This window comes from Phodopus roborovskii, unplaced genomic scaffold (assembly GCF_943737965.1).
Source record: "Phodopus roborovskii unplaced genomic scaffold, PHOROB, whole genome shotgun sequence".
Classification (NCBI taxonomy): domain Eukaryota; kingdom Metazoa; phylum Chordata; class Mammalia; order Rodentia; family Cricetidae; genus Phodopus; species Phodopus roborovskii.
The window spans coordinates 18,687,556-18,715,265 of record NW_026126409.1 but is presented as its reverse complement, the minus strand read 5'-3'; the positions used below and the strand labels follow the sequence as shown (position 1 = coordinate 18,715,265).

The window sequence follows — 27,710 nt, the reverse complement described above, 5'->3', positions numbered from 1 at the left end:
CCCTGGTCTACAGAGCGAGTTCCAGAACAGGCTCCAAAACTACACACGAGAAACCCTGACTCAAAAAAATTAAAAAAACAAACAAAACAAAGAACCTATAATCAAAAGTTTTCATGTTAAGCTAAGTATGTTCTTGTAGTTAGGTCAACATTCAATATTCTGAATTTTAGACTTCAAAGATTTTAAAGTACTAGAACAATTTTTTCACAGCTAAAACTCACAAGCTTCCCAAGCCTTGACCTTCCATGTATCTTCCTAGAAATGTGAAGGTGAATCCTCCACTTAAGTGCACTATCAACACTGATGTGGATGCTCCTTACCTTATCTTTCTCGTGTGGAAGCAGTGACACGGGAGGTAAACAAGAGAGGGACTCACAACCCTCTTTCCCATCAGCACTAGCTGCCTTAGTGTTGAGCCGGTAGAGAGGTCCATCTTTAAGGAGTCTGCCATGGCCAACGGCACGCTTGATCGCCAATCTTAACTGCTGGTGAAAGCCAGAGGAAGCATTGCCTCCATAGGCAGCACACACATCCTTCTGGCTTTTCAAAAAGCGTTCAATACTTTTCAAAGTTGAGCCACCAGATTCTGCCAAGCCCTCAAATGCCCGTTTGAGTAATTTATTCCAATCCACACTTTGTTTAGTATCCAATTTTCCATGGTTTCGAGGTTTAGGAAGTGCTATTCGCCCAGGATTATCAGGATCTTTATAGGAATTGAGACCTTTGTTTGAGACTTTTAAAATCGTCCCATCTTTAACACTCAACTCCAACTGCTCTAAAACAGTTTTACGATCCAAGCCATGGGATGAAGACACTGCATTGCAAATCCTTTCTTCTGAAGGTCGCTGTTTCTGCTTCTTTACTTTTTTGATGGCCTCCAAAATCCATTCCGTGTACAACGGGTTAGCGAGTTTTACCATGGTGAGGGATTCCGTATATCCATAGAGTCTCTACCCCTTATCCTGATGCTGAGTAAGTCTTACACCATGGAAAACAAGATTCTCGGAGGGTGGGAACCAGTTAACCATAGCATACAAGATTTCTGGCCTGAGTCTTTCCTGCTTTCACAAAACAGAACTGCAACCTACTTTTACCTTAGAAATCAAAACAACTGTTTTTTCTGAAGTATCTTCAAACTTCTCAATAGCACCACACATTGGTCTCTACTGCACATATACTCTTGTACTCCTACTCCAAACATCTCATTCACAGCTTCCAGCATCTTAAGCCTGAAAAACAAAATAATGTCAGTTTTCTATCAAGCCCTACTCTATACATAAGTTATCAATTGAAACATCCTAGTCTTTTCTTAAACCAATGTGTTTAAGCACTCTTAAAGAGTTTAAATACAGTACTATCAATATTCCAAAACAATCACTGGAAACCAATGGAATAAAAACAGAAGGAAAAAAAGATATGGGTAGGTAAAGTAAAATGAGGAAATAAAATGAGACATTCCAGGAATGACCTTAAGCTATAACTAACCAGATGAGTGCTAGTTTACCCTCCAAAATCTGTGCTCACCAGTCTATGGGTTCAACTCTTCCTCCATATTTTTCCCCAAGAAACTATTCAGTACTTCAACAAGTGTCTGGATTAGTAGAAAGAATCCTGCAATAAAAGCAAGAGTGAATCATTTTCCAAAATTCCAGTGGATAAAACACAAACAATAAGATATGCAGAAAACCACTGTAGACCATTTGACTAGTTCATATACCAAAGGAAATAAGCATGTTTCACGCGTCAAATAAGGATATTAATGCAAACAAAAACAAAGAAAATAACTTCATGTGAAAGTGCTTAAAGAATTTCACTAGCACTAGCAGGGAATAACAACTGTCAAAGTGTTTATAAACAATGTACAGATAAACTAGAAATAAGGCCTAGAATCACTGGGATTAAATACGCATATGTAATGTATAGTACAGAAAATAAGTTTTGTCTGTTTATAGAAGTGAATCTGATAAAGATATGATTTTGAGATTACTATCTCAGAGTCAACACTAGTCAATAAAACAAAAACAAATACACTACTTTTCTGAGTCAAGAATCCAGCAGATACACATTTTTTTTAAATCACTAAAATAATGAATTCTAAACTTTTCCCTCCAAAACTTAATTTAACTTTGAATTTCTCTTGTTCTGGAGAACATGCACAATATAAGTACAGCTAGAAAAAAAGAAGGACATGTCCTCCAGAAAGTATTCTTAATAGTGATGTTAAAAGCAAAAGGAAAACTGATACCTGTTGGGGAAGAAACAGTACTGTAACTCCGATAAGAAAGCAAAGGGTACAACAAAACATTAGCACCTGGGGCCAAAGTTTACTTCAAAATTAACTAAAAGAAAGCCAGGGAAGGGGGGATGCTTCATTTTGGTGAAGGTTTTAAGAGACCAAATAACAGGATTATTATTCCAGGAAAGTTTTGTATGTAGACATTAACTTTAAAATAACGAGAATTGGGATCTAAGAAGCTGGGAACGTCCTATGTGGTTGAGCTTTTCAGATGGAAGAATGAATGACAGGCACTCATTTGTCTTTCCGGCCGGAAGTTTCCCCAATCTCCAGGTCTGCAGAAACCAAGGCGCTAAAGATCTGAATGAACCCTAACTCTCAGAAAGTCCAGTAGCTGCTAGAAAGAAGGACCAACGGGCTCCAAGAGCCCTTCCCGCTCCATCTCCCAGCCCAAAACACATCTTCGCGCCTTCGATTTAAAGCCCAAGGAACTTTAAAAACTTGAAGCGGCAGAGCCTAGGAGTTCGTCAACCGACTGCTCCGCCGTTCCCATTCTATGGAAACACAGCCCGAAGAGTAAGTTAACAATGAAATCACGTGGAGTTAAGAGCACCGTAAGCTCTGTCCCCAGCTCCAAGCTCTCAGCTCCAAGGGGCCGGCTCAGGAGAGCAGCGAGGGGACACCGGCTGTGACGGAGCCTGACAGGTCGGGCAGGTCCGGCCCAAAGTGGCAGAGCTCTTGACAGGCAAGCCCGCCGCCACCCGTCCCGGCCCGGGGCTGACAGTCCGACAAACACAACACCACACGTGCTGCCTGCTCCACACCACGGCACACACCAGGCTGTCACCCCGCTCGGCTCAGCCCGGCTCCGGTCTCCGCGCACTCGGCACAGCCCGGAGTGCGCGCCCGGCGCCGGGAGCGGCGGGCGGGCGGACGGCGGGCGCGCCCCCGAGGGAGAGCGGGCGAGCCCGCACAGCAGCCCCAGGCTCCGCGGCCTGGCCGCTCTCCACCCGTGAGCGCCGGCTCCCGGAGTGGGTCTCCGGCAGAGCGAGGGCGGCGAGCCGTGGGCGCGGACCGGGCGGGCGGGCGGCGCGGGCTGGGCCGCGGAGTCGGACGCGAGGGGGCGGCCGCGGCGCCCAGCCCGAGGCCTGGCGCAGAGCAGCGGGAGGCGGCGCAGGCCGCGACGGGGCCTGCAGCAGCCCGCCGACCCCGCGAGGCGCCGAAGGAGACTACGGGGCGGCTCAGCCTCGGGCTCGGCAGCTGGGAGCGACCGGGGGCGGCCCCTCGGCTACTTACCTGGGGGGAAGACAACCGGGATCCCGGGGGCCCGGGCCGGACCGCGGAGATGCCCCAAACTGACACGGCCGCCATCTTGGAGACAGTGAGCTCCGACTGGGGGGAGGGGAGGCCAGGCGGCGGAACAGCCGCGGGGGGAGGGGAGCGTCGCGAGGGAACGGCTGCCTGGGGAGGGAGCTGGAACAGCCTGCGCGGGAGGGAGGGGAGGGGCGGAGGGGCGCGGGAGGAGGGCAGCCGGTAGCTGGAAGAGCAGGCTGGTGGCCGGGAAGGGCCGGAGGGCGGGGCGGCCGAGGAGGGAAGAGCCGCTGGGCGGGTCACGTGGGGCGGGTACAAAAGGCCGACGCCAGAATGGGAGCGGGAGTTGGCCGGGCTGGAGGCCAACAGCTGGGGGCGTCCCTCCTCCTCCTTTCACGGGCTCTGAGGTCTGGCGGATGGCGAGGCCAGAAGCGGAAGGTGCACCCGGATTACATAGGCCGGGAAACTTGGGGCAGGCGCTTGGGTGGGGCGACTTCGGTGCGGCGCCCAAATCAGTAGCTAGGCAGCTCGCAGCACCCCGCGCGCGCGGCATCTGTTTCCCATTCCCGGTCACTTGCTCTCGCCCGCCCAGGCTTGCACCGCGTCTACCTCCGCGGTGCGGGTCCCCGGGCGTTCGCGGTGGCTCTCGGAGCCCCGGTGCTGCGCGGGTGGCATGCGTGTCCTCGCCTTTCTGCCCACTCTGCACTCCCAACTGTTCATCCCCGTGGATGAACGAATAGAGTCTGGCCAGCAAGGGGAGAGGGCATGAAGTTGGACACCCTGTCAGCTACCAAGACGCCCACCCACCCAGGCACACCCCTTGTCCCTCTGCCCGGAAGTTGCTAGACCTCTTTGGAAACATCGTTATAAGATACAACATCCACCGAGCTTGGTTTCTAGGACTTAGACAAGGTCACACACATAGTAGCTATTATGACACACTTGCATATAGAGCCTGGGTCTCTCATTCTCTCGTGCCCTGTGTAGATTCTGCTTGTCCACACTGATGGCTAAACCTCAAAATGACACTTGGCCAGGTCCTCAACTGGCTACCTGTTTCATTGTCTTGTCTTTGATCCACTAAAATCTCTTAGGAGATTATGTCATATCTTCACTGGAATGACACATTAAATGCTCAACTGTTTGAGAAGTGTGTTGCTGCTACCTGACTTTTATCTGCTTTATTTACTGTTCCTAGATTCCTCCCCCAAGACCTTATTTTATCATGGCTTTGGGGGGGGGGGGGAAATGCTGCTAGTTGCAGCCATACTTTTGGTGTTTACTATCTTTTCTGAACTAATGTATTTGCTTTATTCAGTTTATGCTTAAGGTGTAGTCCTAATCATTTTAATATTCCCAGATCGTCCGCAGTGCCTTTTGGCATCTCCAAAGTCTAACAGACATGATATACAAAGGTTCGAGCTCACTTTTAGTGAATGAGCATTTGTAAGCCGCTGAGAGATAAATTTACATCACCTCATTTCTCCTCAAAACCTCCATCTCTGCTTTCAGATCAGTGTAGCCCTTCTCCACCCTAATTTCAACCAGACTATTAAGCACTGTAGGCTGTTAAAGGCATCCCATGTTAGCAATAGTCCGGGAACCTCACACAAAGGGCCTGCAATGCCCTATACTGACATTGACATTGATAACACGAAGTTGTGGAGAGATTCACTTGAATCGCCCTTAATCACTTATTTCCAAGCCCTGGATTACATTACATTACTGTTAGAAGAGAAATTTGGAAACAGGAGGATCACCACTAAGCTCAAGAGTCAGTGGGGTACGCTATTGCAAGGGAATATGGTGGAGAGCAGTGGAGCAAGACTCCTAATACTAACCTCTGGCATCCCAGAATGGACACACATACAATTTTTTTAGATATGCGTTACTAAATGGCATAATCAAAGATCTTTGTAAGTTTTTGCAGTGAAGAGAAATCAGTTTTGCAAGTGAAAAAGACACCTAAAAAGACAGGATTTATTTTCCCTGAACTCTTAGTTTTTGTTGGGGATTTTTGTTTCTCTTGTTGATTTTTTTTGAGGCAATTCAGACAGTTGAAGTTTATTTCCTCTGTCGACCAAAAAAAACACAGCTCACATTTTCAAGGGTATCAGAGAGTTTATTCTCTGTCCATTCTGAGTGACTGTGGCCTGAGATATAATTTCTTCATCTATAACTTCATTATGACCAAGATTAGTATTATTTTTATCACTTATAAATTTAAACATCACAGACAATTTTAAAAGTCTAATTTCTAAAGTATTTAAGAAACAAAAAGTGAGAGATGTGTAGTTACTATGTACTCAATAGTCATAGTTCATGTGAAAGTCTCTCAGATAATGTGAGAAAGCTCCTCCCCTTGAGCTTCCTGTTCTAGGGGTAAATTAGAAGTGCCTGGATACAGCTCTGATCTGCTCATGAGAATGGAGTCTTTGATATGATGACTTTCTTCCTTCCGGTTTTCTTTATCCTCAGATGAAGATTATGTGACTTTTAATGTAGTCATCATAGTTAAAAGTCCTTTATAATATTTGTGTTATTTGTTTATCTAATAGACCCAATTATATACACAGATTTAAATACTTTTCCACTAAAGCAAGTTTTACACTCACTATTCAATTAGATAAGAATATTCAAAATAGATATCACTCTCCAAACAAAATTGTTTCTTATGGTTAAAGTAATAACTAACAGGAAAAGGCTTTTGCAAGTCAATCTTAAAGTTGTCTACAATATTTAATATTTCTACCTGACATATTTTTAAATAGTAAAATAATACCTCAGTTTTCATGAACCTACAAATGAAGATATTATGTTTCCATTTGATCACGCCTTTTTGTTATGACTCTTTGCTTACTGTAAACCCCTACCTTATTCAAAACTAGTGTTTAAAAGAGTCAAGAGATTTCACCGTAAGTGTATGTGTGTGTACACATATAAAATATATTGTCTATACTGTATAAAACAAAAAATAGCTTTTTAATTAAACTTGAACTCTACTTAATTTAATAAATAACATGTGGTCCCCACGTGCACTGGATAGACCCAAAGATTTGTGTTAACCTTTTTTATCCTAGTTATACAAAAGACATAAACTTCTAAATAACATTCTTGATGTTTTTATACCATAGGTTCTGATGTTTCTTGTATCTAAAATCTAAAACATTTTAGATACAAGAATGATTAGCTGGGATTTTAAAAATGAATTAAACAGCTTTTGTATTGTATTAGGTAAGGGGGTTACACTACAATGATTCCCTTCAAAGTTCTATTTCTAAGCATCTAAATACAAGTGAGATAGCTCATAGAGTTGAAATACAGGGAAAGCATATGGTCAATCTAGTTTTTAAATTAGGCAAAATTTTCTTATTTTAAACATGTACCTTCATCTGTTACCTTCACTCCATTAGGCCACACTGTGTTCTTCTTAAGTTTCAATCTAGGATTGCTGTTAACCGTGTCACATGTAAATATTTTGTAAGATAAAGAGGGTGCAAGAAAAATAATTCATATCTGGGTCATGATGGCTAGTAGTTTTGATATGATCAGGAGTTTCTAGCTATTCACCTCTCCTGAAAACAGTTGTCCTGTCCTACTCAGCCTCATCAACATCACATCCTAAGAATGAACCTGCCTAGCTACGAGGGACCTTATAATATTTAATAAATAACATGTGGTTCTCACATGTGCAGAATGTGATCTTTGGTCAACAGAGAGAATTATGAATGAAAACCCCTGGACAGCTGTGTCTGCTGATACTGACTGGCTGATAAGAACTATGGTACAATGGAGAAGTTGGAATGTTACAGGTCTAGACACTAATTACCTAATCCAGGCTAGCTTTAGCCCTGGAACAGCCATTCCTTGCCTACCTCTGTGTCAAAGGTGAATAATAGACAAAACCTTTTGTAATTTATTAACTTAAAAGCTAAGAATGTCACCAGATAGCATCTTGCTGTATCCACCTTGTTATGTACCCACCAATGTATTTTAAACTTGCCTTGTGACTCTCTGTGTCCTGTAAAACTTATAAAACTTAAAAAAACTCCTTCCATGTTGGAACAAGGAATTCTGGGCCACAGTCACTCAGAATGGCTGCAAGATAAACCATCTCTTATTCCCTTCAGGCAAAAGAAAATTTGTTTGTCTGTGCTAGCTAGGGAATATGTGTACTTCTAGGACCAGCTTTCTCGGCTTCAGCCCTAAGATCACCATCTTCTCCCACTGGCCCTCAGGGTTATGTTGCCTGTTTATACAACTGTGTGTTCCAGACACTGGTGACCAGTCAGTCCCTTATATGTGTCTTCCATAGGAGTGCCATTAAAGTGCTTCCTGACCTAAGACTGGGGTTTATTTGTTCAGTTCTCCATTAGGCCTGTTGTGGGGTATTTCCCCTGATGCTTGGATGGGAGAGAACAAGTGCCTCATTGGTGTCTTTATGATCAGGCACTCACAAGCTAAGGCTTGGCAGTGTCACAGGAGAAGCATCAGGGGAAAAGCAGAATTAGATGTTTGAGGAATATCAAAGATATTGATAATGAGCCAAAGCAAACCAAAATGCCTTCAAAGTGTCAAAAAAATAAAAAAAAACAAAAACAAACAAAACTCAGATTGCCTTTAGAGACCAAAAAGCAAACAAACAAAACTGAACTAAATGTCTTAAAATGCTTTCAAAGCAAACAAGCTAGAGACCTTAAATGAAATAGTTTGATAGGTAACTATCAAATTAGGTCCTTAATCAACCATCTTGGAATAAACAAATGAGCCATCAGCCAAGCCATGGGAGATCCAGAACCCAGGAAAGAGCTTACCACTAATACATCTGAAGAATTAAGAGATGGCCTGGACCCGGTGGTACCTGACTCATCCAGGGAAGACTGGATCATTCTCTGAGCTCCACGTTGTGGCTTCATAATTGTCAATAAAATGCCCATAGCTCTCATCTCACAGGGAATGAGGGCTAGTTTGTTCTAAAGCCATTCTAAATGACCATAGCTTGGGACATAGACTTAGATTGCCCCCAATTCCATGTCAATGTGGAAGCAGTTTCATGAATTTTTAGAGTTTTACAGAGCAAAGACAGTCATAAATTAAGGCAAGTTTAAAATATGTTAGTGGATACTTCAGAGAAGTGGTTACAGCAAGATGGGGGAAGCTTTTGGATAGGTCTCAGATTCTATCTGATGACATTCTTAGCTTTTGGGTTGGAAGTAGTCTGCTAATTAAGATTTCAAAAGATTTTTATCTCTTAGTCACAGGAAGCTGTTAGGCAAGGAATGGCTGTTCCTGGGCAAAAGCTAGCTCCGGTCAAGATAAGGTAATTATTACCCTTTGGACCAGCAACATTCCATTCTCTCTATAGCACTAAGGTTCTAATGAGTCAGTCCATCTCTGTAGACACAACTCCAGGAGTTCTTATTCACACCATAATTTACTCTATAATCCCAACTTTTCAGTTATTGGTAACCATATTTTATGCATTCCAGGTCAGTTCAAACATCAGAGAGACTATACTATTTTCACTGAAACTTTTTGGTACATTTACATGTAATAGAGTAACTGGTAAAATTTAGATTTATACTTACTATATTTACATTTCATTTTATTCCAGTTAATCCATTTTGTCTCTTTTGTTCTATCTTGCCTTCTCTTGAGTTAATTAAAATATTTCAATTATGTGAACTAGAAGCTTGGCTCAGCAGGGAAAAGTGCATGTTGCTCTTTCAAAGGACTTGAGTTCAACTCCCAGCCTTTGTCATGTGGTTGATGACTGCCTATAACTCCAGTTCCAGGGGATCCAACACCCTCTTCTGGATTCTGAATGCATTGGACACACATGACATACATTCACACAAACAGAAACACGTACACAAAAAAAGTAAATAAATTGGATGACCTGTGTGGGAGTTCTCCAGGAAGACTTGTTCTCTGCTTACAGCATCCCTTAGCTGCTGGTAGTGTTTGTCTAGAGTTAGGACCATGAGATATTTCCCTTCCATGTTAACATGTCTATTGGTGTCAACCTTGTTGAGGTCACATTTAAGCAACATGTTGATGAGATTTCATGAGTGTAGCCCCTCAGACATTTATAGGAGACAATCTCACAGACACCCTTACTGTTATCCCCCCCTTCTGTCTTCTGTCTTCTGTAGGGAGCAGAAAACCCTAAGTGAATAAAGAGTGTGCTGTTGACAGTGACATGACTATTTCAAGGTCCTCACAGCCTCAGACTGATAAACGGGATGGCAAAGCCTTCCTCTGGTATGGATGTTCATAGTGTGTGTAGAAAATATCTACCATAGCTTTCTCTGTTAGTATACAGCTGCAGCCACTAAGAGCACCACCTGTGTCTAATCACTCACTATGTTCCCTTTTAAACGGGCCCTGCTGCTCCTCTCTCTGGAAGCCAGTCTCCGACCTTCCCTTTTCTCTTTTTATGATCCCTTTCCCTAATAAAAAACTTCTCTGCTTGAACACTGTGGCATGGCATCTGCCACTTATCTTAAATTACAACATTCTCCCCACTGGATATCATGGCTTGAAGATTGCCCTCCACAGAGACTGCTTTCTATTGCTGTGATTCAAAACAAAAAAAGAAAGAAAAAAAAAAAAAAAGAAAGAAAGAAAGAAAGAAAAAAAAAAACACTGACAAAAAACAACCTGGGGAAGGAAGGGTTTATTTGACTTATATACTTCCACACCACAGTATATAACCAAGAGAAAATCAGGGCAGGAACTCAAGCAGGAACCTGGAGGCAGGAACTGAAGGAGAAAGCGTGAGCTAATGCTGCTGACTGGCTTGTTCCTTATGGTTTGCTCCACCTTCTTATACTTCCCAGAACCACCTGCCAAAGGCTGGCACCACCCACAGTGGGCTAACCCCACCCCCACATCAATCATTAATCAAGAAGATGCCTAAGTGTAATCTGATGGCATTGTTGCAATTGAGTTTCCTCTTCCCTGGTAATTTATCTCATGTCAAGTTGGAACAAAAAAAAAAAAAAAAAAAAAAAAAAAACTAGCACAAGTCATGATATAGATTACTTGAATAGGATTGTCAAAACTCTGATATAATTATTATAGAACATTATACCTAACCAAAGAAAATGCCATGTTACCCATCAATGCACAAAAAAATTTCAGCAAAATGGGATATATTGTATCTCATAAGATATTTCAATAAATGTAAGAGGTTGAGATTATATGAAATATCTGTCAAAAATGAAATTAGATATTAATTGAAAAGATAATTTATAGAAATTATCTTGAATGATCATCAAATATTTACAAACAAATAGCACACAAAGTCTAAAACGTGACAAAGGAAATAAGGTATTAAATGGAAATGAAAAGGAACATACACATTTGTAGAATATAGCTAAATATGTGTATAGGAGAAAAATATAGAGCATTAGAGGGTTGTATTAAAGCAGAGTGGTGGCTGACGGTGTACTTTTGTGGTAGAATTCCAGTATCCCACTTTATCCCAGAGAAGAAAAATAAATGTCTCAAATAAATTAGGAATTCACTTTTAAATATTTAAAAAGGAAATATAATTCCTGTGATAAGCAGAAGAGAGGAAATTATAGATAACAGCAATCACTTAGATGGAAAGCAGAAAAATGGGGAAAAGTCAATGAAACCGAGGACTTAGAAATTACTAATAAAATTGGCAAAGTTCTAAGAAGATTGACCAAGAAAACAAAAATGAAAGAAATAATTATCACTGTGAAGAATGAAGGGGCTCTGTAAATCCCATGCATACTAAATAACAATAAAGCTGAACACAGTGGCATGTCCATGTGTTCCCAGGCACTCTGGAAGCTAGGGCAGGAAAACCATCTGAACCCACAAGTTCCAGGCTATCCCTGAGGAGAGAGTGGGGTCACCAATCAATAAGGAAAGCAACACAAGTAAAAAGGGCCAGATATGTAGTTCTGCTGATAGAGCACTTGCCCAGCACTCACAACCCACTTTATAAGATTGCCATGGCTTGGCACACACCTGTGACCCCAGCACTGTGGAGGAATCAGGAAAATCTGAAGTTCAAGGTTGTCTTTGACTACATAGTGAGTCTAAGAGCAGCTCGAGCTACACAAGACTGAGGGAAGGAATGGGAGAGGGGGACGGGGACAATGAGAATGAGGATAAGGAATAGAATGATAACTTCATGCCAATATATAACTTAAAAACTTATCTAGAAACACTTGCTTGAAAACCCATAATATACTAATAGCCTCGATAAGGAACATGCTATTTGTGGGTTTTTGTTTTCTTTTTGCTTTTGTTGTTATTTTTTGTAATAATGATAATTGATCCCAGGGTCTGATGCAAACTAGGCAAGTGCTCGACCACTAATCTGTATCCTCAGCCCCTCTTTAACTTTTTATTTTGACACAGAGTCTTGTTAAGTTACCCAGGCTGGCCTTGAGCTTGCTCTGTCATCCAGACAGGCCATACATTCTGTGATCCTCCTGACCACCATGCCCAGAATCTTATGCTATCAAAGTAATAAAAATTTATAGTTAAAAACCTTTCACTTGCCATGTGTGTGGGGTGGGATACAACCATAAATAAATCATTTCAATGTTTGGGATCTTGAGGCAAGAGGACCTTGAGTTTGAAACCATCTTGGGCTATATAGGGAGACTCTGTTCCCAAAGGGGATGAGGACAAGTATTTGACAAGCTGTCTCATATTACAGCATGATGGGCCAAGAAGACATTGTGTTAAGTGAAATAAGACAATAAAAACATACAGACACTGTCTGATTTCAATTATGTGAAATTGGTAGTGCTGTGTAGCTCAGAAGCAAAAGGTAGAACAGTGGTCACCAGTGGCAGAGGAGGAAACTGAGAAGTTGTTTAATAGTTATAGAAATTTGGAATTGCAAGATAATAGCATTGGCTACACAACAATATTAGTGGGCCTCAAAGCATTGAACTGCATACCTAAAGCTGAAGCAGACAAGTATAGAAAATACTAGGGCCTCAGATTGGCTTGGGACACACACACACACACACACACACACACACACACACACACACACACACACACACTTCCCTGAACCAAAGCACCCAGAAACCTGTTGGCAAACTAGGACCCCACCTGCATTGAGCTACATGCCCACCTCACTCCTCCCTTTAACAGCCATCAAACTTAGAGTCTATCCAAGCACATCCTCAGTACATTTGGGACTACTGACAATGGGGCAATCTGGCCTGGACAAAACTGTGTGTGCTCCCAAGCGAACCAATAGGAATGATCTCTATCTTTGTGTCTATGCATAACTGGTTATTCATATGTTTAAAGTCATGTGCTCTATGGGAAGAGACATTTGTAGAGACCAAGGATGTCAATCTAAGGGAGAACCCCTATTATGGGAGAAGTCATTCTGTAAATATGTTTCTCTTATTGGTTAATGAATAAAGCACTGTTGGCCAATAGGAAAGCAAGATAGGCAGGACTAGGAGACATGGAGGATTCCTGAAGGAGTAGGGAGGAGATTCAAGATGCAGGACGGAGAGAGAAGAATTCCAGGGTCTCTCTCTGGTAAGATGAGACCACATGGAAATACTTAGATTAGTAAAAATGGGTTAATATTTAAGACAGAGCTAGCCAATAAGAAATGCTAGTAAACGGCCAACAGAATTGCGTCTAATACAGTGTCTCTGTGTGTTATTTGGGGCTGGCTCGGGGACAAGACCGGCAGGGAAACCTGCTCATAACACCCCATGCAATGCCCATCTTAGTATCTTTTCTGTTGCTGTGAGAAAATACGCTGACAAAAGACACTTAGCGAAGGAACGGGTTGTTTTGACACCCAATTCTAGGTTACAGTTTATCACAACAGAGAAATCTCAGTGACAGGAGCCTGAAAGAGCTGGTCACACTGCATCCATAGTCAGTAGCAGAAAACAATGAATGCTTGTGTTTAGATTTATTTATTATCTATCTATTTATTTTTGAAGCAGAGTCCCTTGACATAGGCCCAGCTGTTCTGGACTTACTTTGTAGACCAGTCTGGCTTGGAATTCACAGAGTTCCTCCTGCCTCTACCTCCTGCTTGTTGGGATCAGAGATAGGCACCACCATGAACTGCTTAAAATATTATTTTCTCCATTTTGTGTAAAATAGTCCAGAATCCCAGTAGGGATGGTGCAACTCACATTGAGCAGTTTTCCCCACCACAACTGAGATAAGGAAGACATCTCAGACATGCTCAGAAGTTCATCTCTAAGGACCTAGGTAACTGCAAATTTGTCAGGCTGACAACTAGCACCATTACTAATCAACCCCTTGTCAACCTGACATCAAAATGCATCACTTTTAAAAACATAATCTGCTATCTTTTGTCCCCAAAGTCTAATGTGGATCCCAAACTTAAAATGCAGTCCAACTTCAAAGGGCCACACAGTTATCAACAATCCAAGATTTCTCAGCTGTGAGCTCCTATAAAAATAAAAAGCAAGTTACATAAGGCTCAAGAGTTCAAAGCACTTGTTACTCTCACAGAGGACCTGGAGGCAGGAGATGATGCAGAGCCCATGGAGAAGTGCTGCTCACTGGCTTGCTCCTCATGGCTTGTTCAGCCTGCTTTCTTAGAGAACCCAGGACCCAGCCCAGAGATGGCACCACCCACAATGGACTGGGCCCTCCTCCATCAATCACAGGAAAATGTCCTACAGGTTTGCCTACAGAGGGCATTTTCTTCATTGAGGTTCCTTCCTCTCAGATGACTTTAGTTTATGTCAAGTTGACATAAAACTATCTAACACATCAGGTAATTTCCATGAGCCCCTCAACCTTCCATTCTCCATGCCTTCAAAACCAACAGAACACGGAAGATGCTGACAAGCTGTGCTTCCAAGTAGAAAGGAGCCTGTCCCCATTCCCCTCTATGGACCACAGCTGCACTTCCTGTGGGTGCTGGCCCTGGAGAAACACTTTCAGCTGAGGTTTTCTTTCTTTAAATGAACTTGGAGCATCACAAGATGAAATATCCAAAGAGTGGAAATTGTTCTCGGGATACTTTGCCCATTTACTAATTCAGTGCAGGAAGTCTCTACCATCCTGATCTGTTCACCAATTATAGCTGCTTTTCTGGCACCAGCCTGAATACCAGCCTGCCTTTGAAATTTCCTCTGCCAAATGAATTAGTCCACAATCTTTAAATTCAACTCCACTAAGGTTCTCAAAATGTGGGCAGATAAGGCCAAATTCCTGGCCAAAACAGATGAATAGCCATTATCGTGGTTCCTGTTAAACCTCAAAAGCCAGCTCCCCAGAGCCCACGTTTCTCTCAGTAATTTTGATTTCTAAGCTCCCATCAGAATGGCCTATGAAACTCTGCTCATAGCATTCAAGAGTTTTTCTAACCCAAAGTTCCAAGCTCTTCCACCTTCTTCCCACAAGCTAATCCAAAGGCCCATAAATCATGTGGTCATTCTTATAATACCAACCTCACTTCAAGGTACAATGTAGTGTCTGCTAGGGAATAGTGCTCATGTCTTGCATATGAGTCTCAACCCCTTTGTGTGTGGACGGGGGTGTCAAATGACCCTTTCATAGGGGTCACCTAAGATCATCTGCATATCAGATATTTCCATTATGATTTGTCATAACAGTACCAAAATTACAGTTATGAAGTAGCAATGAAAATAATTTTATGGTTGAGGGTCATCACAACATGAATGAACTATATTATAGCATCGCAGCGGTAAGAAGGTTGGAAACCACTGTCATAGAGGACAATTTTACAAACCTGCAGTTTGTAAAATAACAGCATTTAAAACTTGAATTACTAAGACCCAAAAATGAAATAAAACTGGAAATGAAAAATTTAGGAGGTCAAATAAAAATCCCAGTGGTAAGCTTAAGCTTTGCCAACAAATTACAAGACTACAGTTAAATAATAAAGGCAGTATACAGCAAGCTCACAGCCAACATCAACAGAAATGGAGAAGAAACTCAAAGCATTTCCACTGAAATCAGGAACAAGGTTGTTCACTCTCTCCATACCTACTCAATGTAGTACTTGAAATCTTAGCTAGAGCAATAAAACAACTGAAGGAGATCAAGAGAATACAAATAGGAAGAAATCAGAGTACCTTAATTTGCAGATCCTATGATATAATACATAAAAGACCCTAAAACATTCCACCAGAAAACTTCTATAGTTGATAAACACTTTCAGCAAAGTGGCAGGATACAAAATTAAAACACAAAACCCAGTAGCCTTCCTATGTACAAATCAAAGACTGAGAAAGAAATCAGGGAAACAATACCTTTCACAACAGCCTAGAAAAATATATCTTGGGATAAATATAGCTGATCAAGTGAAAGACTTGTATAATAAAATTTAAGACATTGAAGGAAGAAATTGAGGAAGATATCAGAAAATGGAAAGATTGTCCATGTTCATGGATAGGTAGAATTGGTTGTGAAAAATGGCCATACTGCCAAAAACAATCTACAAACCCAGTGAGATTCCTATCAATATTCTAACACAATTGTTCACAGGAAGTGAACAATTTTCAGCTTCATATGAAAACACACAAAAAATAACAAAAGAACTGCTAGAAGTATCATCATTCCAGACTTCAAGCTGTACTGTAGTAATAAAATCTGCATAATATTGGCATAAAAATATACCTGTTGATCAATGAAATGAAATTAAAGACAGAGATATAAGTTCACACAGCTATGGATACCTGATTTTTTACAAAAAGCCAGCAATAAATAATGCCAGTCAAGGTATGTGGATGCATGTAGAAGAATGAAAATGTATCTGTATTTATTACCCTGCACAAAACTCAGCTCCAAATGGATCAAGGACTTCAACATGAGACTAGATATCCTGAATCTGATAGAACAGAAAGTGGGGGATCACTTTAACTAAATGACACAAGAAAAAGGCTTTCTGACCGTGACACCTGTATCACAGGCACTAAGACCAACAATTAATGAACAGAATCTCATGAAACTAAAAAGATTCTGTATTGTAAAAGATTACCATCATTCGGGCAAAGTGGCAGCTTACATAGTGGGAAAAGATTAGAATATAAAAAGAACTGGAAAAAAGTGAACAATCAAGAAAATAAATAACCCAATTAAAAGATGTGAATACAGAACTAAACAGAGAGTTCTCAAAAGAAACACAAATGGCTGAGACACACTTAAAAGAAAGGTTCAATATCCTTAGTCATGAGGGAAATGCAAATCAAAGCTACTCTGAGATTTTATCTTACCTCAGTCATAATGGCCAAGATCAATAAAACAAATAACAGTTCTTGCTGCCAAGGATGCAAGAAAAGGGAAAAACTTATTGCTGGTAGGAGTGCAAACTTGTAAAGCCACTATGGAAATCAATGTGTTGGTTCCTCAGGAAAATGGGAATCAATCCACCCTAAAATCCAGCTATACCACTCTTGGGCATACACCCAAAGGACACTTCATTCCAACACAGAGACATTTGTTCAATCATGTTCATTGTGGGTCTATTTATAATAGCCAGAAACTGGAAACAGCTTAGATTTCCATCAACTGATGGATGGATAATGAAGATGCTGTACCTTTATACAATGGAATACTATTCAGCTGTTTAAAAAAGAAATAGAGAAAATTATGACATTTATAGGAGTTTAAAAAAGAAAAGGATAATCCTGAGTAAGGTAATTCAAATTTGATAAGACTAATATTGTATGTTTTCTCTTATATGTGGAGGTTTTCCTTTAACTTTTCAATAGGTGTGCTACAATCCATATAACCCGAGGTTAGGTATTGAGTAAGGGACTAGAGGGGAGGGGAGGATCTCCCAAAGAAGGGTAAATAGAATATACAGTTATGGAGATATGGGGGGGGGAGATAGGTGGGAGAATTAAATGTGAAGGGTGACAGAGGAAAGGGGTAAGGGAGGGAATATGGGGAGGAACAGACACTAAGAGTCATTTGCAGGGTCATATGAAAACCTACTACTGTAGAAGTTTTCTAAAATATGTGTGTATATAAAAGAGATCTAAATGGAGTCACCAAATAACAGAGGAGACAAAGGCCCAACTAAATATCTAATTCCATTTTATGAAAACTCCAGTGCCAAAAATGGGCTCCATCTACCTGAGTCATTGGCCAGAGGGGCATCATGGAAATTCCCAAACAATGGGGGCTATTGCCAAGGCTATTGGTTGCTCCCCACAACCTGATGGTATGGTTTTATTGCTGAAAACAACACTTACATATCTCATTAAACATGGGTAAGTCCTGCTGGTGCCTGAGTAGAGGCCTCACCCCCTTGGGTTGTGTTCATGGTCCTGGAAAATACTCTGCATTGGTACCCATAGGAGAAGCAGAACATAAGGGGCTTGGGCTATAGTTAAGTGACATAAATCTACATGAAGTTAGTTTTTTAATTGTAGAGAACTGCTTTAAAGACAGGTGTGTGTGTGTGTGTGTGTGTGTGTGTGTGTGTGGTAAGTTTCATAAATATTTCACATTGATTAAAAAAGAGAGGGATTCTGAAACAATATTCTATGATGTCTTATAGCTAATCAGGTTAGCAAATAGGCTTGAACTTTCTATGCTGCCAAGGCTAGCCCTGACTTCCTGATCTTCCTGCCTCTCCTCCTGGGTATTAGGTGTATAGTTGTACCACCACACCCAGCTTTTTATATCTTGACTATATTTATTTTAGGTTTATTTTATGGATATGACTGTTTGTCTGCATGAATGTATATGCACCATATGTATGCCTGGTGCCAGAGGAGTTCAGAAAAGTGTGTAGGATCCCTTAGCTATTAGTGACTCCCAAACAGATGTTTCTAGCCTTATTCTTAGCCACTGGATCTATGAATGTATGAAGAATGAATTGCTAATTGGATACTGGCTATCCCAGCCCTGGGCTGGCAGTGCCATGGTATGTACATCCAGGAGTATCTCTACAAAGATGCTCCCCCTTCTCATTGTTTCCTAGCACAAAATAAATAATATTCTTGTAGTTACAGTTTCCTCTAAGTTGGACTGTGTGCTCTTGGGAAGGGTAATGACTAGACTGTTAGACTGTCCTTTTTTTAATGCAAAGTATTTTAGTTTTAAACCTCTAAAGTTTGAACACAAAAGAGCCTAGTTTAGATGAGTTTCCAAGTTGAATACGCTTGCATGGAGCTCAGTTTCTTGCTGACAAACAGGTCCTAACACCCTAGGTGGGCACCTATGTTCTGATCTATGAATAGTAAGCTGACCAGCATCTGCTGGTAACATCCGTTTTTTCCTTGATAAGGGCTTAACAAACATTAGGCATTGTTCTGGTCTTACACCGCCACTGCTATTTCGAATGTCTCCTGGGAGGCATACACCATGTACAGAAAGCCATCTTCATCCTACTTGCTCTCATTCACTTTAGAGATGGGCATGGACGCACTCACCATGCTGTGCCGGTTCACCGGGAGGAAGAAAGCTTGATTGGCGTTAAGCTGTAAGCGCCTTTTAATTATCTTGATGAGCTCACACATGTTCACATGATTGGGTACAAGGAACTTGGTTTTGTCCAGGACGGGCAGTTGCTTCTCACCCTTGTATCGCTCTGTTATCACTAGGATCTTGGTGGGGTGCTGCTCCCGATGAGCTGAACATCTGCCACTCTTTGTTCGAAGCTGTTGAGCTACTTGAAGGTCTTCTAGGACAGCATGGCACCAGGGTCCAGAGTGGGAGGCTCCTGACTAGATTGTCTTAAATGACTAGATTGTCTTAAAAGGTCCTTGCTTGGCAGAAGCTGTGAACACGTCCATTCTGTGCCCAATCAGGAGGTAAGGCTCAGGAGGCTCTGAAGATCTCTATAGACAAAAGATCAGAATATTAAGTATAAAATAAAATTCCTTACCAAACGGCTCACATGTGCCAGACTGGCATAAAGATTAATGACAACCAAAAATTAACCCAATTACTTCTTTAATATCACTTTCTATACTTCACTTACATGCTAGACATCTTTTGGTAAGAATAAGGGACAGCAAGTGGTGGGGGGGGCAGGTCTGAGCCCATAATTTTATATGCAAAAGCCAAGCTGATTTAGAAGGCCATTTAAGACTTTCCATCTATGCCAGGTTGTTTTAGAGTTTCTATTGCTATAAAGAGACACCATGGCCACCACAACTCTCATACAGAAAACAGTTAATTGGAGTGGCTGGCTTACAGTTCTAGAGGTTCAGACCTTTATCATCATGGCGGGAAGCAGGGCAGACATATGCTGCTTACATCTTGATCAGAAGGCAACAGGAAAACACTGGGTGGTATCCTCAGCATAGGAAACCTAAAAGCCCACTCCCACAGTGACACACTTCCTATAACAAGGCATACCTACTCCAACACAGCCACTCCCTATGAGATTTTGGGGGCCAATTACATTCAAACTACCACACATGCCTGTGGTGATACTAATAGGTCTATGATCTAACAGATAAAGTTTGCCTGAAGATGAGAGTGCAAAGCTAGCCACACTAGTTAGCCATAGAGGCCAGACAGGGGTGACACACCTTTAATCCCAGCAGCCACACTAGTTAGCCATAGAGGCCGGACAGGGGTGGGGCACACCTTTAGTCCCAGTGCTCGGAAGACAGAGGCAGATGGATCTCTGTTAGTTCAAGGCCACCCTGGGCCAGTCTAAAAGAGAAACAGAGCTCTCGCAAAGGTGACCCTAGCACTTGGAGTGACACTTCTTTAATCCCCCGCACCAAGGAGGTGGAGACAGGAGTGATATGGCTAGGTGGAAAGAGGGATAGAAGGCGGTAGGAGACAGGAAAGAGATGCAGTCTGAGGAGTGGTGTAGTCTGAAGAGCAGTGCCTATCTTTGTCTCCCAAGTGCTGGGATTAAAGGCGTGCACCACCACCACCCAGCCAAGATTCTCTTTATTATGTATCAAATATTAATAACAGTGAGAGAAACAAGAGCTCTGAACTGTTAGAAATGTAATGTTAGTAGGACAAAGGTGAAGAATACCATTAATCCCAGTACTCAGAGGTAGAGGCAGGCGGATCTCTGTGAGTTTGAGGCCAACCTGGTCTACAGAGCGAGTTCCAGGACTGCTAGGGCTACACAAAGAAACCCTGTCTTGAAACAACAACAACAACAAAAGAAAAAGGTTTGACTGTTCCTCTTACATGGGTCTTGTAGTGTTGTCTGAATAGGAATGGCCCCCTTAAGCTCAAGTTTTTAAATGCTTGGTCCCCAGTTGGTAGAACTATTTGGGAAGGATTAGGCGGTGCGGCCCTGTTGGAGAAGGTGGTCACTGTGGGAGAGGGTTTGAAGTTTCAAAAGCCCATGTCATTCCCAGTAGCTCTATTTCTCTCTGTCTCATGCTTGACTCAGCTACTGCTCCAGAGCCATGCCCACCTACCTGCTGCCATGATGGATATGGACTCTAACCATCTGCAACCATGAGCCCCAAGTTAAATATTTTATTTTATAAATTGCCTTTGTCATGGTGATTTGCCACAGCAATAGAAAAGTAACTGAGATGAAAGTTGGTACCAGGAGTTGTGTATTGCCGGGACAAACGTGACCATTCTGTTTTTCACTGAGGAATGTGGAAAAATTTTAGATTTTCTGTAAGCAGGACTTAATGGACCATTCCAGTAGGAGCATGATAGACAATGTGCTGAGAGTAATGTGGACTATGGAGGCCCAGGTCAGGAGGTTTCAGAGGGGAACACTATCAACAACCCCATTCTTGTAATATTTTAGCAAAGAATGTGGCTGGGTTTTGTTTTGTTTTTGTTAATTGTTGTTTTTGCCTTGATCCTAAGAATCTGCCTGAGGTTTTTAGCTCACTAATCCTCCAATATTTATGTAACATCTTTTATTTAATGGGTTCTTAGAGCAAATATCTGTTGTTTAAATCTTTTAGATTCTCCAATTCTCACTTGGTTTCGTCTTATTCATCTGCATTACTATGATTATCTTCAGTTTTTCTATGTATGATTCATTTCTGTATTATGGCTATCCATATGATATTCTTGTTCCTTTTGTTAACTCTGTAAATGATGATATTTAAGACTGGGGTGCTTCTTGGTTCTGCGAGCTAGGCAAGCAGTATATCACTGAGCTATACCCCTAACCCTGTGAGTCTCTCTTTATCTGAGTCTGTGTCCCTATGTCCAACTATAATAATAACGATAATAAGTAATAGTATTCTTATATTGTTTTTTAGGATAGGATTTCACTATGTAGTACAGGCTAGCCTCAGGTAGACAGAGAAGCTCTGGACTGGAAAACTGACTTTGCTGATAACACCTGATAAGGAGATCCACATATCAACCCTGCTAGTGTCTGTCACTTCCAGACTGCAGGGGAACTGACTTTGCAGGCTGAATTTTCCATCCTATAAAATCCCAAGACCCCATACCACATATGCAGTCTCATTTCCAGGGAGAGACTGGCGTCAACTGTTCTGATTTTTTTTTTTTTTAATTCTTTTTCTGGAGATGCCCATCTTTTTTTCCACGTGGCCTGGGTCAGTCTGGCCTTCTGGCTCTGGCTGAGAAAAGGAGATCACATCAGCGCAATTCCTGTGTTGACTTGGAATTGGGCTGGGGACATTCTTTGGAAGTTATTCTTCTACTGCTCTGAGAGAACCCTGCACTGTGATTCTGCCTACTGTATCAGATTCTTGTATGGCCTCTGCTTCCTTGAGCTGAGGTCAAGACACCCTAGCCCTGTTTCTTTAGTTTTTTCTATTTTGAGCCTACTTGCCCAGGCAATAGGTACTATGTCCCTCCAAACCCACACTAGTCTACCTAACTAGTCTTTTTGAAGAAAAGACTGTAACAATCCGCATTTGATCTTCAAAATAAAGGATTCCACAGAAACTTTCAATGCCCTGATAGGAAACTGGCTCACTTTAACATGGGGCTAAGTTTACCTTTAGCAGAAAACTGGGGGACAGCATCAAAACAAAGGCAGCCATCTTTGCTAATGATATCATAAAGAATGCAAAAGACACGTGACTTCACCACCATTTTAGCTAACATCAGCACCCATAAAACTTCATGGTGCTCTGGGGATCACCACATCCCTTTTATATTAGACTAAGAAAAAATTACCAGACCTCCAATATGGGCTTATTTTTTGTTTTGTTCCTTTTTTCTTTTTAATGTTGACATAGTTTTTATATGACTCAGTTTCTAATTTCTAAGGAGAACCTAAGTTTTCCTGGCCACAAGCCTTCAACACTGGCATACTAACACAGGGATCTGACCCTTTGAGAGCCACAGATCCCAACAGACTCAAAGCATAAATGGCCAGCTGATAGATAAGCTACCACCAGCGAGGAGCTGCCTCAGGGCGCTGTGCCAGGTCCCCAAGCCTGCCACTTCTGCCTAGGATCACCAGGCCCCTTTCCCTCTGACTGAGATAAAATATTCTTTCCCTATCAATATCCAAAAATGTGTCTGTTTTTGTTTCTGCCCAACCTAATAGTGTTTCCTTCTAACTTTCCCTTTCACAATGAAAATTATAAAAAATATAATCCCAAGGTGCAATAATGTTCAAAATCTTGGCTTATTAAAATATATCTCATGTGTAACTGTGTACATATAGACTCCATTTGTTATTTGTGATTATGGTTTGTTTTACATCATATACTTAGTGTCAAATTGATTTGTAAGTAAACTTAACTTGGCCCAACTTCATTTTTTTCATAGTAAAGGTAAAATTTAAAAAAGTAATAATGATAGCACTCACATTGGCAGTATATATACTAAAACTGGAACAACACAGAGAAGATTAGCACGGCTCCTGTGCAAGGATGACACGAAAATGTGTAAAGCTTTCCGAATTTTTTTTGTTACTGTACACGGTGTGAACTCATGAGAACTGTACTTGTCTTTCTTAACCCTCAGGGCATAAATTTTCTGAGGCTCTAAATAAAGTTGGCTATTGAATGAAAATGATGATGATGGCTGGTGGTCCTGAAGCTTTTTAATTTAAAAAATTTAAATCTGCTTCAAAGGACAAGACATACAGAATCATACATTTCTGGTTCTACAACATGTTCCCTATTGCTTGAGGGCATACATTGAGAAATGTTCCAGGACATATTTTTATTGGACAATCGCCCTCTCTTTAAATAGACCAATTTATGTCTGTGCCTTTAAGTGTGCTTAATGTGTAAATATATAGAAACATTTAAAAAAAATTTTGAAACATTTAAAAAATTTTAAAGATATTTTGACCATATAGCCCATTTAAGAACAAATAAACGAGCAAATAAAGGATATGACTTTCCTTGTCTGCTTCACCACTACGGTGTCTATCCACCACATCTGAGAAAAACATGCTTAAGTACTTTTTAAAAATTATTTACTTTTTTAAATATGCATTGGTGTTTTGCCACGGATTGGTGTTACAGACAGTTGTGAGCTGCCATGTGGGTGCTGAGAATTGAACCTGGGTCCCCTGGAAGAGCATTCAGTGCTCTTAACTGTAAGACCCTCAGAATGAGGAATCTTCCAGGTTCGGTCGATACCACCAAGCCGTCTCTCCAGCCCTTAAGTACTTCTTAATATTTAATATTTTCTTAAATACTTAGGCCAGATATTAAAGCTATACTTAACAACTATAGAGCACTGTCTTTCTGGAAGGTCACATCCTACAAATATAATGCATTTTTTTCACACCCTAGCCACCCATGTTCCCTCCCATTTCTCTCTTTGGTCACTCATTTTTTACTTTTTACCTTGCCTTTAAATATTTTACTTGTTGGACCCATCTCCCTTAAATGGTCCATGTAAGCTCTGCTAGTGGCTCTCTCCCTACAGCAGCCCCATTAGTTCCTGATACATCCTCAAGAAGACCTTTTGGATGCTGCAGAAGAGGCTCTAACTGCAAGGAATTTTCAGCCTGTTCACCTCAGACCAGATACAATTCCTTACTTTAGCCCTCTGTTTTCACCTGCTCCCTTCCTTCAAGGCACTGCAGCCCCTGTCGCTTCTGGTAACTAGTCACTGTGGATCCATAGTCCTCTCAAGCTTTATATGACAATTGAGCCATTTCCCTCCTGGGGCAATCTCTCCCTCTCACTCTGTATCCAAATCATCTCTAACAATTACTTTTCTAAAGTCCCTTCAGGTACTAGAGTCTGCGAGCACATGACAACAATTAGAGGATCCACTGCAGATGATGAAGTCAAAACTCTCCTCCAACCTCTGATCCCTCAGATCCTGGGGACAAAGTCTAAAAGCCCCCTACCCACCAACCCCCTCCCCCAGGAAGTAACCAACAAAAGAATACTTTGTCCCCTTCTCTTTATCTGTCCTTGGCGTCTGGAATGAAGGGTTAATGACCTAAAAGCCCCAGGTGGACTGAAAAGCTAAGGGCAGGGTAGTTGACTTGACTGATAACACCTGTGGAAGCCATTGATAAGAAGATCCACATACCACCCCTGCTGGTGTTTCCAGATTGCTAGGGGACTGACAGATGGAATTTTCCATCCCCAAAGTTCCCCTTTCTCCACCCTATAAAATCCCACCACCCCCACTGTGCATGTGCATGCTTCAGGGAGAGCCCCCAGCTTTGCACTGTTCTGATTAAGGAACAATTCTGTGTCTGGAGATGACTGTGTCTATCTCATTCCCATGTGACCTCCGTGAGTCCCTATATAACAAAAATATCTTACTTACAAATCTAAATCTGAAACATAAACCCTAAATCTGTAGAATTAAATACAACATGGAGTACCAGATGGATTTTAAAAAATATTCCTCCAAAACAAATCCCTCAAACAAGTTTTTGAGTGGAAAGGACTCGAAAACAATTCTTTATAAACATGCAGGAAAGATTTTTTTTTTTAAGGAGGCTATATGACACCATGTCATATAGAATATGACTAAACTAAAATTGTGATCAATCTTATAGGTGGACAAGATGCTGTTCTTGCACAAAATCAACAGGAAGATGCTCTTGAAGTTGGAAAAATCTTAGGAAGTTGAAAACCATGGTGTTAACCCACAAATCTTAGTGAGGGGTTTCCAAAACAAAGGACTTACTAAGTAAGTCATTACAGATACTAACCAGAAAGGAATGTGGTCGTGGGACTGTTACCAACAGGTAAGGGGTCCTCCATTCTCCTGGAAGAGATATTCAACAGCAGAGAAAGAGCAACCCTCTTAGAGTTAGCAACTATCCTCTCTGGCCTTCAGCAACGGGAGCTAGCAGCTCTCAGTTCTCCATTGCTACCACTCGTGGACCAGTCCAGAGACAAACCATGAATATGCAAAACAAAACCATCCAAAATAGGTTTGATCTGCTAAGGCAGTGGTTCTCAGCCTTCCTAAGGCAGTGACCTGTTAACACAGTTCCTCATGTGTGGTGACCCCCAACCAAAGAATTATTTCATTACTACTCCATACCTCTAATTTTGCTACTGTTATGAATCATAATGTAAATATCTGTGCTTTCCGGTGGTCTTAGGTGACCCCTGTGAAAGAGTCCTTTGGCCTTCAAAGGGGTCACAACCCACAGGTTGAGAACTGTTGCACTAAGGGGAGATGCACGCCAACTGTATAAACAAAAGGTGGCCTGTACACAAGGTGCCCTTCCTGCTGACTGCAGACTTGCTGTGTCACCCCAGCTATAGAACTTACTTGTCTGGGTGTTCTGGAGAGTGGGCAGGTTTGCTCCTGAAATTGAATGGGGAGATCTGAAACTTTTGCACAGGGCAGGGTCATCTAAAGAGACCATGGGATATTTGGGGCTAACATGATGTCAAAGAGAAGAAAGGAAAAATAAAGGGAGAGGAGAAAGGAAGGAAGGAAAAAAGGAAGGACAGAGGTGAGGGAAGACGGGATGGAGGGAGAAAGGAAGAAGGAAAGAAGGAAGGAGGAAGGATGGAGGAAGGGTAGAACCAAAAGGAGGAAAGAAGGAAGAAATGAATCTCTTTTATCTTGCAGGATTAGGTCTTTCTGCTTTCCAATGACTTCCACAACCACCGACAAGAATTCTACAAAGAAATGGAAAGTAAACGCTTTGTGTAGTATTACACCTGTAACCCAGTACTTGCAATGCTGAGGCCAGAGAGTTGGTTCAAGTTTGAGGCCAGCCTGTCTCAAAACTACAACAATAAAGTAGGAAATAAGTCCACAAGGCTCAAGCATTTTTTAACAAAATCTTGGACAACTTACATTGAACCCAGGTAGGTCACTTATAGCAGGGTGGGAAATGTTTAAAGATAGGAACACAGCCATAAGTATTCCTGTCTGGGTTGGTTTGGGTTAATAGTCCATAAAGTTCTCTCATACTCAGAAGTTGCCTCTGATGTTCTAAGTCAAGTGTCAACACATGTTCAGGAAGGTTGGGTGGTCTTTGGCTGGATCTCACATGTTCCCCAGATCTCACATGTGGGAGGTTTGGTCCCTAGCTTGGCGCTATAAGAAAATGGAAGAATTTTTAGAAGGTAGGGCATACTGGAAGGAAGGTGGGTACCATTGGGGATTTGGAGGGGAGATGGGGATTGCAGTCCCTCCCTGTTTCTCTCTGTATCCTTGCCACCAAGGAGGTAAACACGCTCCTTCAAGGACAGAAACCCCTGAAGCCAAGGAAACCTTCCCTTCTATGATTTGACTTTTTTAGGTATCTTGCCAGCCCCAGGAAGCTAACACAACCCCTATCTGTTAACTGGTAATTTCCCATATCCCAACCCCACACACACACACTTACATTTTCTGATTATTGCAATTAAATTTAGAATGTTCTAGAAAATTTATCAGTTTTTTTCTTAGGGCAGAATGAACTGCTTGCAGTGAGATCTAGAAAACCACACTCAAGAGAGCTTCACAAACAATTCAGGAATGCAGAAGCCAATGGCAGGCAGACTCTAATTGGCATGGAAAGTGAAAAAACATAATAAACAAAATCTACAGAGGCCAAGTTTTGGAGAGTCTGAAACCCAGTGATTCCATCTGGGAAGGTAGCTCAGTGTGTAGAGTGTTTGCCTGGAACAAAAGAGGTCCCTGGTTCAAGCCCCACCATCATAATCAAGGATGTGGTGGGGCACACTTAGTCCCAACACTCCAGAAGTAGAATCAAGAAGTTCACAAGTTCAAGATTATCCTCAGTGAGTTCAAGGGCAGTCCAAGTTACATGAGACTTGGTTTCAAAAGAGAAAGAAAGGAA

At 41.7% G+C, this 27,710-nt stretch overlaps 2 protein-coding genes and 1 non-coding gene across 5 annotated transcripts in view; 2 read left to right on the top strand and 1 right to left on the bottom strand.

The window, feature by feature from the left end:
* The window catches only part of Kat6a (lysine acetyltransferase 6A), an 80,997-nt gene extending 77,333 nt beyond the window's left edge, over window positions 1-3,664 (bottom strand). For 2 of the 3 annotated variants that reach the window (XM_051182115.1, XM_051182117.1), the window contains exons 1-3: window positions 3,533-3,664; window positions 1,525-1,611; window positions 321-1,229 (exon numbers count right to left, since the gene is read on the bottom strand). In XM_051182115.1, the coding sequence (XP_051038072.1) occupies window positions 321-920 (600 nt within the window). In that variant the 5' untranslated portion in view covers window positions 921-1,229; window positions 1,525-1,611; window positions 3,533-3,664. The remainder of the gene's footprint in view (window positions 1-320; window positions 1,230-1,524; window positions 1,612-3,532) is intronic. The other variant, XM_051182116.1, reaches the window with a different exon arrangement.
* On the top strand, window positions 987-26,652 carry LOC127220256 (translation initiation factor IF-2-like). Its single transcript, XM_051181991.1, has 4 exons — window positions 987-1,009; window positions 2,719-2,812; window positions 3,021-3,617; window positions 26,489-26,652. The coding sequence occupies exons 1-4, from the start codon at window positions 987-989 to the stop codon at window positions 26,492-26,494; spliced, it is 720 nt and encodes a 239-aa protein (XP_051037948.1). The 3' UTR covers window positions 26,495-26,652.
* LOC127220506 (U6 spliceosomal RNA) lies at window positions 23,275-23,381 on the top strand. Its single transcript, XR_007834375.1, has one exon. It is a non-coding gene; the product is annotated as a U6 spliceosomal RNA (small nuclear RNA).
* Window positions 26,653-27,710: the final 1,058 nt, after the last annotated feature.

Coding starts and splice junctions, on each gene's coding strand:
- LOC127220256 (XM_051181991.1), top strand. CDS start 987: ATGGAAAACAAGATTCTCGGAGG. Junction 1,010..2,718: donor GAAAACAAGATTCTCGGAGG/GTGGGAACCAGT, acceptor TTCGATTTAAAG/CCCAAGGAACTTTAAAAACT. Junction 2,813..3,020: donor ATGGAAACACAGCCCGAAGA/GTAAGTTAACAA, acceptor CGGGGCTGACAG/TCCGACAAACACAACACCAC.